The sequence below is a fragment of the Pelobates fuscus genome, chromosome 12 (genome assembly GCF_036172605.1).
Source record: "Pelobates fuscus isolate aPelFus1 chromosome 12, aPelFus1.pri, whole genome shotgun sequence".
NCBI classification, from domain to species: domain Eukaryota; kingdom Metazoa; phylum Chordata; class Amphibia; order Anura; family Pelobatidae; genus Pelobates; species Pelobates fuscus.
The window spans coordinates 139,065,818-139,078,349 of record NC_086328.1 but is presented as its reverse complement, the minus strand read 5'-3'; the positions used below and the strand labels follow the sequence as shown (position 1 = coordinate 139,078,349).

The 12,532-nt window shown below is 41.9% G+C and overlaps 1 protein-coding gene across 4 annotated transcripts in view; it reads left to right on the top strand.

Annotated features, from left to right (window-relative positions):
• The window catches only part of SIGIRR (single Ig and TIR domain containing), a 25,482-nt gene extending 13,670 nt beyond the window's left edge, over positions 1-11,812 (top strand). For 3 of the 4 annotated variants that reach the window (XM_063438426.1, XM_063438423.1, XM_063438424.1), the window contains exons 7-10: positions 387-489; positions 5,884-6,034; positions 10,147-10,309; positions 10,766-11,811. In XM_063438426.1, coding sequence (XP_063294496.1) covers positions 387-489; positions 5,884-6,034; positions 10,147-10,309; positions 10,766-10,929 — 581 coding nt within the window. In that variant the 3' untranslated portion in view covers positions 10,930-11,811. Of the gene's footprint in view, positions 1-386; positions 490-5,883; positions 6,035-10,146; positions 10,310-10,765 lie in introns of all 4 variants that reach the window. The other variant, XM_063438425.1, reaches the window with a different exon arrangement.
• Positions 11,813-12,532: the final 720 nt, after the last annotated feature.

The following is a 12,532-nucleotide window of genomic DNA, read 5'->3' as shown; positions in this document are numbered from 1 at the left end:
GTAAAAGTTGCCTCTCTTTACGCAGTTCCATCTTTTTTCACAAGCCTTTTCCTTTTTATGTGCTAATACCCTGTTAACAGAAGTTTGATTTAAGCTGAATTAACAAAAGGGTCTTAATCCTTAAGTAATTCTTTATAACTGCATTTTATAGAGTGGATCTTCGACACTGAAACAAAGTTAATCTCATCACTAAGCTGAATTACACCATTTATTTATTTAAAGACTGATGTAATCTCAAAATGATATAGCTGACACATCCGACATAACCATGACATGACAATATCCCTGTCTCCTGTTCAGTAACATGCTTGTTCTATCAGACAGTGGTTTCATTCCGTCAAGGCATTTCTGTATAACTGTTTAACTATCTTTATCCTTTATCAAAGAGCCATCTGCTGAACTGCTTATGAACGTTAGCCGCTGTCGGCGTCTTGTAGTTGTTCTGTCGTTGGGCTACCTGCAGCAGGACTGGTGCCAAACCAACTTCAGGTCAGACTCTTATTGATCTTTTAACAAGTACTTGATTGTAACTATGCAATGATGAATATTTAATAACTGAATGATATAGATATTTTAATTCAACGGACAATATAAGCACCAAATCCCTTTAGGTTAATGAACTGGGCTTGCTCTGTTAATAGTCTGCTAGAACCTGCAGAAGCCTCCTGTGTGTGAATAAAGATTGGGAGATAAAACCATCTAAAGAAAACACACTGTGCTGTAACATCTGATTGAAAATGTATCCATCGTGGAAACTCCCGAACACCACTGGGCTACCATCATCACCTGCGTTTGGATTCTACATGACCTAGAAGGGCACTGTTCGGTGGAATCGTTTGTCTGGATAAGGGGAACAAGCTCCATGGTATGACTATTGACTACGTTCGGTAGTTTGTTTGTTTTTAAACTACCGAACTTGACCGACTGTTAGTGCTGACTTCACAGAACTGTTTTGGACATAGGACCATGTGCACGGTCGGTCAAAAAAGTGACTTCCATGAAAAATCCGAACCCCAGAACTGATCTGGGTGATTTTTGGATATGTTGGGCACCCAGATCGGAGCTATCAGGGGATGTAACTTTTGTGGGATTTTCATGTGTTTTGGGGTGTCTGAAAAATGTGTGTTTTTCTGTGCCTGGAGATAATTGAGTTAGTACAGTTCCTGACTCTATTATCTTATAGGCACAGGGGAAGAGTTTGTAACCTGCATAAAGTCTATGACTGTGCTTCCATTAAACAGACTACTTCCCAGCATTAAGCCTTGGCTCATGTGTGTGTGTGTGGGGGGGGGGGGGATTGGATTATTAGACCTGCTGTACTCTCTTGGAGGAGAGGTCTTCCCACTAGGAGCTGGATCAAGGTGTTGGTCCAGGGGGGGGGAGGGGGGGCGCAGGGTAGCTATACTGTGCTTTGGATTATTATACCTGCTGTACTCTCTTGGAGGAGAGGTCTTCCCACTAGGAGCTGGATCAAGGTGTTGGTCCAGGGTGGGAAGGGACAGTGAGACCCCAGCAAAGCTGCGGCGGCTAAGGGGGCTACAGTGGTTATGATGTCTGGTGCGGTGCTTATAGTACTCGGTGATACTAGGAAGTGTGATTGGCGGAGGTACCCATTCAGGGTGCCAGGCGGTCTGCCACAACTCCTAAATGGCAGAGAATTGAGCAGGAGACAGCAGGGGCATGATCTATACACCAACACTGCTTTGTTAAACTAAAGTTGTTTTGGTGCTTAGAGTGTCTATTGAATAGTCTATATTATTGTATTATTGTGGGGTAGATTCTATTAGATGAGATAAGCATATCGTTTTCCCATGTAATACTATAGGAAGAATGCTATACAATTACAACTTTATAAGATAACTTTATACCATCTAATAGAATTTAGTGTTACGTCTTAATAATACTATGGTTCTCAGTTATGTGGAATTATAAAGGGAGACAGAACTAATATAATATTGACAACTCATGACAATAATATAGCAATCAGGAGTTCAATGAGTACATTTGAGCTGTTTTGACAGTATTTAGTCCAATCTCAAATATATTTGCTATCTCTCCAGTGTAGAATCCCCACTCATTTATTCATTAATTGAGTACAAGTTTAAATGTTTGTTATCCCACGTACAGTAACTATATACACAAATACAGACCCTGCTTTAGATTAGTGTGAGTTACAGTCTAGCAGGTGCCGTTCAGGAGTGTAACTCCCACTAACCACAGGCTGATCGGGACATGTCCCAGTATTGCCTGAGATTGGTACCACCAGACCGCACAGAGGTGATTGTGACTTGATTCACTGTTCATTTCATAGTCAAAAAACGACGACTAAAACAAAACTGAAATTTGCCGCCAAAATGAACACTGGTCTGGGTTCAGCGTCCCTGTCCCCCTGAGTCCTGCAATGGAAAACATGCAAATAATTAGAATAAACTGAGAATCCAGCCCACAAATCTAAAATCTTACTTTTATTAATCAAGTTAAAAGGTTAGAATGACTACATTACAGTCTCAGTACTAAATTACGAACAAACTAATTGAATCCACTGTTGCGGTTTGATGGGGAGCCCAGTTGAGTGGTTGGAGATGGGAGTCAGCCAAACTTCAGAGGAATTTAAGATGATTTTTACACCAAACTCATGGGGGGTGTGATTGAAGTGGCTGCTGTTATATTTAATATTTCTCACATATAATTTACATTGAGATTAGAGAGTTCTGTATATTCTGATTCCATTGAAATCTGTGTGAAGGATGTTTGTGAGGCTACGAATAGAAAGTCATCGCCAGATGCTGTGACTTAATGGTTTGTTTCATTAGGGAATGTACGTCGGATTCTGTTTATTGTGGCCAGCCCAGCCCATTAGTCTTCTTTTAGTATCTGTGTCGCATGTGTTTAAAGTGTACTTTTCATAGACTGCACAACTTTAGTTAAAGGGACACTATAGGCACCACGACCACCTTATCTCATCGAAATAGTCTGGGTGCAGTGTCCCTGTCCCCCTTAGTTCTGTAATGTAAATCCAGTGGCGGTCTACTAGAGGCGCTTCTTGCAGTTTCACACAGTTTGATCCCAGCGTTAAGCAAAACCTGATCGGAAAGAATTGATTCAATAGGGCATGCATGATGTGTGCGTGGTGCATGCCGCGCGTGTGCCTTAGGTCCGCCCCATTACCCTCTTTGGGTATTACTGGTGATATTAGAGCTATTCATTCTAGTGGTGGGGGTGAAGTAGAAATTAAAACATTGAATTTAGTTTATAACATTGTTGGAGAAGAACTCCAGGCATTCATGTATGAGATAATGTGATAAAGCGATCATTCTACAAAAAGCTCATTGGCAGTCTCCAACTATCTTCTTTACTGATCTGTAAAGGTTCGAGAGGAATTGGAGTCTCTTCCCCCCCCCCCCCCCCCCCACCTTCCTCAACCCCATGTGTGGATGTTCTTCTTAATGTTTAAATTGTTAAAAGATTGAGAATTAATATTCTTTACAGGCATGTATACATATGAATGCTAAACATTTTTTAAAAATAAAATAACTTGTCATAACACATAACTGGAATCGCCCACATTGGCACTGCATCTATAATTTATCATAGAAATAAGGTCTATATTGATAGTAATGTTGAGATACTTTCTTTCCACCCCACCGTGCCTGTAACAGCTTGGGGTCTCCTCCTCCATGTTGGCTTCCTTGCCAGACATCAGTCACTCCATTCCTCTACTCCCCTAGTCAGCGTTGGGAGCACCGTATCTATGACCACCACAGTGCATGCGCTGTGATTGCTTGTAGGAGTAGGAGGGTTCTCCTGTTCTTCCTGTCAGTCAGTTCTTTGACACAGAGGTCGATTGCATGCGTTTAGCAGAACTGATTGACAGGTGGGGGACCTATTTTTAAATGTTTTGTTCCTTATCTATCCCACTCCTAGCATGATATATTGATGACATTTAATTTCCTAGTACATTAAAAAACATCATGTGTACCAAGACAGGTACAATTTTATATTCAGTCACACATCACTGATTTACCCTGCTTGGGGACACACTAATCCATGTGGGACAATCCAACTCTATGATGCTGACTCCATTGCAAGCACATCAGTGTCAGAACAGAGTGTCATTGCTTGCTCCAGTCCTGTATACTCCACTAGTCCGCATTAGGAGTGCTGGCTAGGGAGTAACCATAGTAACTAGAGTGCATGCGCTGTGATTGAGTAGGAGGATCACCTATCGGAGGGCTCCCCTGCTCTCAGTCTGCCGGTTCTTCGGCGTAGAGGTCCATGCAATCTGTATAGAAAACCTGATTGACAGGTGGGGAAAAGCCTGTTTTAAAAAGGGAAAAAAAGAAATTGTAAAAACTATGTAAACAGTTTCTTTTCACAAATCTACCGCTGGGCAACACCTACATATCCTGAAGGCAAAGGAGAAAGAAAACATTCTAACCTTGACATTTCAAGTCTCCACAAATCTCTGACAGAATGCCGTAAATATGTCGCATGGAATTCCTATGGAAACCAGCAGGTTTCGCTATACACACGCATGTTTTATTATAATCAATGGTATTTCATCATACATGTTATATATGTATTTAGCATGTGTCATGGAGAGGGGACTATTGGAGAAAACATGTGTTTATTATTATTTACTTAAAATCTACTTTATTATCACACATTACTCAAAGGGACACTCTGGGCACCATAACCACTGCATTGTAATGAAGTCGGTATGGTGCGAGGAGGTCCGGGGCCCTGTTTTACTTATAGCGTTCAGAGTACCAATGTGTAGTTTAGGTAATGCTCCCCTCCCCCACAAGGATTAAAGTACTTTTACTCCCCATTTCTCCCACACCGTTCGGCCCTCTCTCCAGCTGGCCCCGCCTCCTTGGAAGATCATCCGTCTTGCTCATATCCACCAACCAATAAACAGAATAACATTTACATACTAACTAGCACACGCGTGACATGAATAATCAACAGTTTATTGGTTTTAAACCTTTTCTGAAAATTTTATGAGAGGGACAGCGATGTTTTCATTTATACCAGTGGTCTTTATTTAATTAATTAAAACAAAATTTTATTTCGCAAAATAACTCAAAGGGACTCCCCGGAGCACCAGCATAGCTCGGCTTGATTCCCGCTCTGTGCGAAGCCTGTCCCACTCTGACCCATGGCAGAGCAGGAATCGATTGGACGGTGAACTATAGATCGAGCAGGAATTGATTGGATGGTGATCTATAGATCGAGCAGGAATCGATTGGATGGTGATCTGTAGATCGAACAGGAATCGATTGGACGGTGATCTATAGATCGAACAGGAATCGATTGGACAATGATCTATAGATCGAACAGGAATCGATTGGACAATGATCTATAGATCGAACAGGAATCGATTGGACGATGAACTATTGCTCAAACAGGAATCGATTGGATGGTGATCTATAGATCGAGCAGGAATCTATTGGATGGTGATCTATAGATCGCGCAGGAATCGATTGGACGGTGATCTATAGATCGCGCAGGAATCGATTGGACGGTGATCTATAGATCGCGCAGGAATCGATTGGACGGTGATCTATAGATCGCGCAGGAATCGATTGGACGGTGATCTATAGATCGCGCAGGAATCGATTGGACGGTGATCTATAGATCGAGCAGGAATCGATTGGACGGTGATCTATAGATCGCGCAGGAATCGATTGGACGGTGATCTATTCAGTGTTTTGATAGAATTAACCTGATTTTACATATGATAACTATCTTTATTTTTAAGAACCGCTTCACAGTATTTAAGACCATTTACAAAGAGAGCTGATTGTATTACTTTTCATTGTATAAATGCTGTAATCAAAGTCTCTGTTACATGGACTATCATCTGTCTTCCATTCTCAGGGAGGGATTGATACATCTGCTAGAACTCGCACACCGGCCGATTTTTATCGTGTTTGAGAATCAGTATAAGGATTTGCCAGCTGAAGTCACCCAACTCTTGCACTCTAAACGAGGAGCCTTGAAGTTGTTGCTGTGGAAGGCAGGGTCTGTGGTATGTCTTGGGAGGGATAGAAACTCATTAAAGAGCAACTAGAGTAACATCTTTTATTGTGAATATTCTCAAATGCTGATAGGATCCCAAGTTCCTCATTGTCTTGTCACAGCTTTTGTGTCCATCCATTACAGTAACCCAGCTCCTGAATGCCTTATTGCTCTATCACTGACCCTGTAACTCCTTATTACAGTAACCCAGCTCCTGAATGCCTTATTGCTCTATCACTGACCCTGTAACTCCTTATTACAGTAACCCGGGTCCTGAGTGCCTTATTGCTCTATCACTGACCCTGTAACTCCTTATTACAGTAACCCGGCTCCTGAATGCCTTATTGCTCTATCACTGACCCTGTAACTCCTTATTACAGTAACCCGGCTCCTGAGTGCCTTATTGCTCTATCACTGACCCTGTAACTCCTTATTACAGTAACCCGGCTCCTGAGTGCCTTATTGCTCTATCACTGACCCTGTAACTCCTTATTACAGTAACCCAGCTCCTGGGTGCCTTATTGCTCTATCACTGACCCTGTAACTCCTTATTACAGTAACCCGGCTCCTGAGTGCCTTATTGCTCTATCACTGACCCTGTAACACCTTATTACAGTAACCCGGCTCCTGAATGCCTTATTGCTCTATCACTGACCCTGTAACACCTTATTACAGTAACCCAGCTCCTGAGTGCCTTATTGCTCTCACTGACCCTGTAACACATTATTACAGTAACCCAGCTCCTGAGTGCCTTATTGCTCTGTCACTGACCCTGTAACTCCTTATTACAGTAACCCGGCTCCTGAGTGCCTTATTGCTCTATCACTGACCCTGTAACTCCTTATTACAGTAACCCAGCTCCTGAATGCCTTATTGCTCTGTTGCTGACCCCATAACACCTTATTACAGTAACCCAGCTCCTGAGTGCCTTATTGCTCCGTTGCTGACCCTGTAACTCCTTATTACAGTAACCCAGCTCCTGAATGCCTTATTGCTCTGTCACTGACCCTGTAACTCCTTATTACAGTAACCCAGCTCCTGGGTGCCTTATTGCTCTATCACTGACCCTGTAACACATTATTACAGTAACCCAGCTCCTGAGTGCCTTATTGCTCCGTCACTGACCCTGTAACTCCTTATTACAGTAACCCAGCTCCTGAGTGCCTTATTGCTCCATCACTGACCCTGTAACTCCTTATTACAGTAACCCGGCTCCTGAGTGCCTTATTGCTCTATCACTGACCCTGTAACTCCTTATTACAGTAACCCAGCTCCTGAGTGCCTTATTGCTCTATCACTGACCCTGTAACTCCTTATTACAGTAACCCAGCTCCTGAGTGCCTTATTGCTCTATCACTGACCCTATAACTCCTTATTACAGTAACCCAGCTCCTGAGTGCCTTATTGCTCTATCACTGCCCCTTTAACTCCTTATTACAGTAACCCAGCTCCTGAGTGCCTTATTGCTCTATCACTGACCCTGTAACTCCTTATTACAGTAACCCAGCTCCTGAGTGCCTTATTGCTCTATCACTGACCCTGTAACTCCTTATTACAGTAACCCAGCTCCTGAGTGCCTTATTGCTCTATCACTGACCCTGTAACGCCTTATTACAGTAACCCAGCTCCTGAGTGCCTTATTGCTCTATCACTGACCCTGTAACACCTTATTACAGTAACCCAGCTCCTGAGTGCCTTATTGCTCTCACTGACCCTGTAACACCTTATTACAGTAACCCAGCTCCTGAGTGCCTTATTGCTCTATCACTGACCCTGTAACACCTTATTACAGTAACCCAGCTCCCGAGTGCCTTATTGCTCTATCACTGACCCTGTAACTCCTTATTACAGTAACCCAGCTCCTGAGTGCCTTATTGCTCTATCACTGACCCTGTAACTCCTTATTACAGTAACCCAGCTCCCGAGTGCCTTATTGCTCTATCACTGACCCTGTAACTCGTTATTACAGTAACCCAGCTCCTGAGTGCCTTATTGCTCTATCACTGACCCTGTAACTCCTTATTACAGTAACCCAGCTCCCGAGTGCCTTATTGCTCTATCACTGACCCTGTAACTCCTTATTACAGTAACCCAGTCCCTGAGTGCCTTATTGCTCTATCACTGACCCTGTAACTCCTTATTACAGTAACCCAGCTCCTGAGTGCCTTATTGCTCTATCACTGACCCTGTAACTCCTTATTACAGTAACCCAGCTCCTGAGTGCCTTATTGCTCTTGCTGACCCTGTAACACCTTATTACAGTAACCCAGCTCCTGAGTGCCTTATTGCTCTATCACTGACCCTGTAACACCTTATTACAGTAACCCAGCTCCTGAGTGCCTTATTGCTCTATCACTGACCCTGTAACACCTTATTACAGTAACCCAGCTCCCGAGTGCCTTATTGCTCTATCACTGACCCTGTAACTCCTTATTACAGTAACCCAGCTCCTGAGTGCCTTATTGCTCTATCACTGACCCTGTAACTCCTTATTACAGTAACCCAGCTCCCGAGTGCCTTATTGCTCTATCACTGACCCTGTAACTCGTTATTACAGTAACCCAGCTCCTGAGTGCCTTATTGCTCTATCACTGACCCTGTAACTCCTTATTACAGTAACCCAGGTCCCGAGTGCCTTATTGCTCTATCACTGACCCTGTAACTCCTTATTACAGTAACCCAGTCCCTGAGTGCCTTATTGCTCTATCACTGACCCTGTAACTCCTTATTACAGTAACCCAGCTCCTGAGTGCCTTATTGCTCTATCACTGACCCTGTAACACCTTATTACAGTAACCCGGCTCCTGAGTGCCTTATTGCTCTATCACTGACACTGTAACACCTTATTACAGTAACCCAGCTCCTGAGTGCCTTATTGCTCTATCACTGACACTGTAACTTCTTATTACAGTAACCCAGCTCCTGAGTGCCTTATTGCTCTATCACTGACACTGTAACACCTTATTACAGTAACCCAGCTCCTGAGTGCCTTATTGCTCTATCACTGACCCTGGAACTCCTTATTACAGTAACCCAGCTCCTGAGTGCCTTATTGCTCGATCACTGACCCTGTAACTCCTTATTACAGTAACCCAGCTCCTGAGTGCCTTATTGCTCTTGCTGACCCTGTAACACCTTATTACAGTAACCCAGCTCCTGAGTGCCTTATTGCTCTATCACTGACCCTGTAACTCCTTATTACAGTAACCCAGCTCCCGAGTGCCTTATTGCTCTATCACTGACCGTGTAACTCCTTATTACAGTAACCCAGCTCCTGAGTGCCTTATTGCTCTATCACTGACCCTGTAACTCCTTATTACAGTAACCCAGCTCCTGAGTGCCTTATTGCTCTATCACTGACCCTGTAACTCCTTATTACAGTAACCCAGCTCCTGAGTGCCTTATTGCTCTTGCTGACCCTGTAACACCTTATTACAGTAACCCAGCTCCTGAGTGCCTTATTGCTCTATCACTGACCCTGTAACTCCTTATTACAGTAACCCAGCTCCTGAGTGCCTTATTGCTCTATCACTGACACTGTAACACCTTATTACAGTAACCCAGCTCCTGAGTGCCTTATTGCTCTATCACTGACCCTGTAACTCCTTATTACAGTAACCCAGCTCCTGAGTGCCTTATTGCTCTATCACTGACCCTGTAACTCCTTATTACAGTAACCCAGCTCCTGAGTGCCTTATTGCTCTTGCTGACCCTGTAACACCTTATTACAGTAACCCAGCTCCTGAGTGCCTTATTGCTCTATCACTGACCCTGTAACACCTTATTACAGTAACCCAGCTCCCGAGTGCCTTATTGCTCTATCACTGACCCTGTAACTCCTTATTACAGTAACCCAGCTCCTGAGTGCCTTATTGCTCTATCACTGACCCTGTAACACCTTATTACAGTAACCCAGCTCCTGAGTGCCTTATTGCTCTATCACTGACACTGTAACTCCTTATTACAGTAACCCAGCTCCTGAGTGCCTTATTGCTCTGTCACTGACCCTAGTACCTTGTTGATTTGACATGACACATATAAGATCACGAAGCAATAATACATTAGAATCTCCTCATTTACCGTTTTACACGTCTTCTAACTCCCTTATAACCATCTCTGCAGTCTCCATCCTCTGATTTTTGGAAAGAACTACGCCTTGCTCTTCCTCGGAAAGTTCCTTTGCCAAGTGGAAAAGGAGATCCCCAAACTCTGTTTCAAGAAGACAAGGACCCTATGTTGGCTGAAAGCAGTGAGGTCGCCGATCCTGACCCGGATGGAGACTTGGGTACACGCTATAGATCTGCTTTATAAATGATATTAGTAAACCACTGCTTTCTCTTCCTTATGCTTCATAGGGATACAGATTCTATATATGTTTTATATTTTGAATGTTCAGTTTATACATCTTCTATATAGAATGATCATTACAATATGGAAGCAATTAGAAGATCTGAAAGCAATAATGTTTGTTCCTTTTTTGATAATAGAGCAGAATGACAACCCAAAAGTATTTTTTATTAATAAAGAAATATGTGCGATACCAAAGTCAAATTGTAAACAGAAAACAACCAAGAATGAGTAAGAAAAATAGGAAGATAAAAGTAAGGAGTAAGGGGAGGGGCAGTTGGTAGAATTGAGATTTCTGATTTGTATTTAGGCTCATTTTCTGTCCCTATATAATCGTGCATTAGTTTGTTTCCTTCTCCCATGATTCATTTTGCTTATTTCTCTTCTCATTCAGGTGTTCGGAGGACACTATACAAAGCTCCTCCTCCTCGGATGGCTCCGGTGACTCCTACGACAGAGAGAGCCACCACTGGCGACATGGACATATCAGATCTAGGGTCACGTAACTACTCGGCCAGGACTGATTATTACTGTTTAGTCACAGAGCCTGAGTTATAAGAAGAATGGGCAAAGTGGTGGAAAATGTGGAATAAATAAGGAAAGAGAGTTGAAAGAATGAAACCAAAATAAAATCAACTGGAAACCTTGTTCCTGGGGCGGCTGAGTGAAGAAAAGGGAACGGTAAAATAATTAAAACAAAGAAACAGACACAAAGTAAATAACTTGTGCTTTTAAGAGCTGTGGATAAAAGGAGAGAGAAGATGAATGTGCTATCGTCAATAAAGGAAAAGAGACAGAGATAATGTGGGGTGATGGTGATGGTGATGGTGATGAAGAGAAGTCAATATCGTGTCAATGAACGTATTTTTATCCCATATCAAGTGGCCGAAACGTACTGCCTATAACTCTACACATTCTATTATAAACTCTACACATTCTATTATAAACTCTACACATTCTATTATAAAATGTAACGGACTCGGGGATTTGGGAAAATTCCTAGAAAACTTCCACGAAGAGATACATTTGTAGACCTAGCTTGGGATATCCAACCTGTATTCTTTTGGTGTATTTTTAATTTCGAAGAAGGCGAGTGAGTGTTTTATTATATATCATTAACATATGAGAGGTGGTGCTCTCACTATTATTATAGGCGTCAATGCTAAAACAAAAGACAAATGCGTTAAATCTCTGATTTTAATTTGGAGAAATCTAGCAAGTTGTGTTCATGACATTAGATTCTTTAAGAAATCTCACACATTCACCTGTCTTTAGTATGGATGACCCAAGTGCCTCGATACTATGTGCAATGTGGATGTTTTGACCGATTTACCTAATCCACCGTGCAGTCAGTGAATTCATTTTGTTAATGGCCTATTAACGTGTACATATATCAGCTGTCGTTGTCCTTGGTTTGATAAAACGTAAATAATGAGATACTTCTCTGATTTTCCTGACATGGCCATGTGCTGTTTTATGGTTACAATAACTAATATATATATATATACAGTGATTTACTTTGATCAGGCTTGCTGTCCTATTCTTGTATATGTATCCGTGTCGTTTTGTAAGTGTACATACATGAAGGTAATTTTACTGTTAAACAAATCCAATATTTCTTTTATTTTTGTATACTAAAACCTGTTTAAATGCAATTTAAATCGATAGTAATTTGTACGTTGTGTCTATAAATGGAAGATTGTTTTAACTGGTAAAGTGTTAAATTTTTCAGTTTAATTATAGTGTAATAAAGCACATTGGCCAGAGTTTAGTCAATAGTGCAAAAGAAACTGTGAAAAATGATTTGGAAATATAAAAAAAAAAAAAAAAAAAATTAATTGACGCGTAACGGTAAGGAATAGTAATTCTAGTTTACAGCTGCTTCACCATTGTGTGGATTTTTTTTAAAAAAAGAGTTGATGATGACAAGGAAAGGGAATAGGAGATCACTTGGTGAAAGCTGTAGGTTATTCTCCATATTTACATTTTAAAATGATTGTCTCGTTACCTAGAACATGTGAAACATGAAGTTTAAAATAAGCAACTAGGAAAATGTCCTCGACCACACCAAAGAAGAAATCTCAGGCGCTCACTGTGATACGTTTAAGCAGGTTTAATGGACACCGCAACGTTGATCAAGCTAACACCACATCAAAAAGTG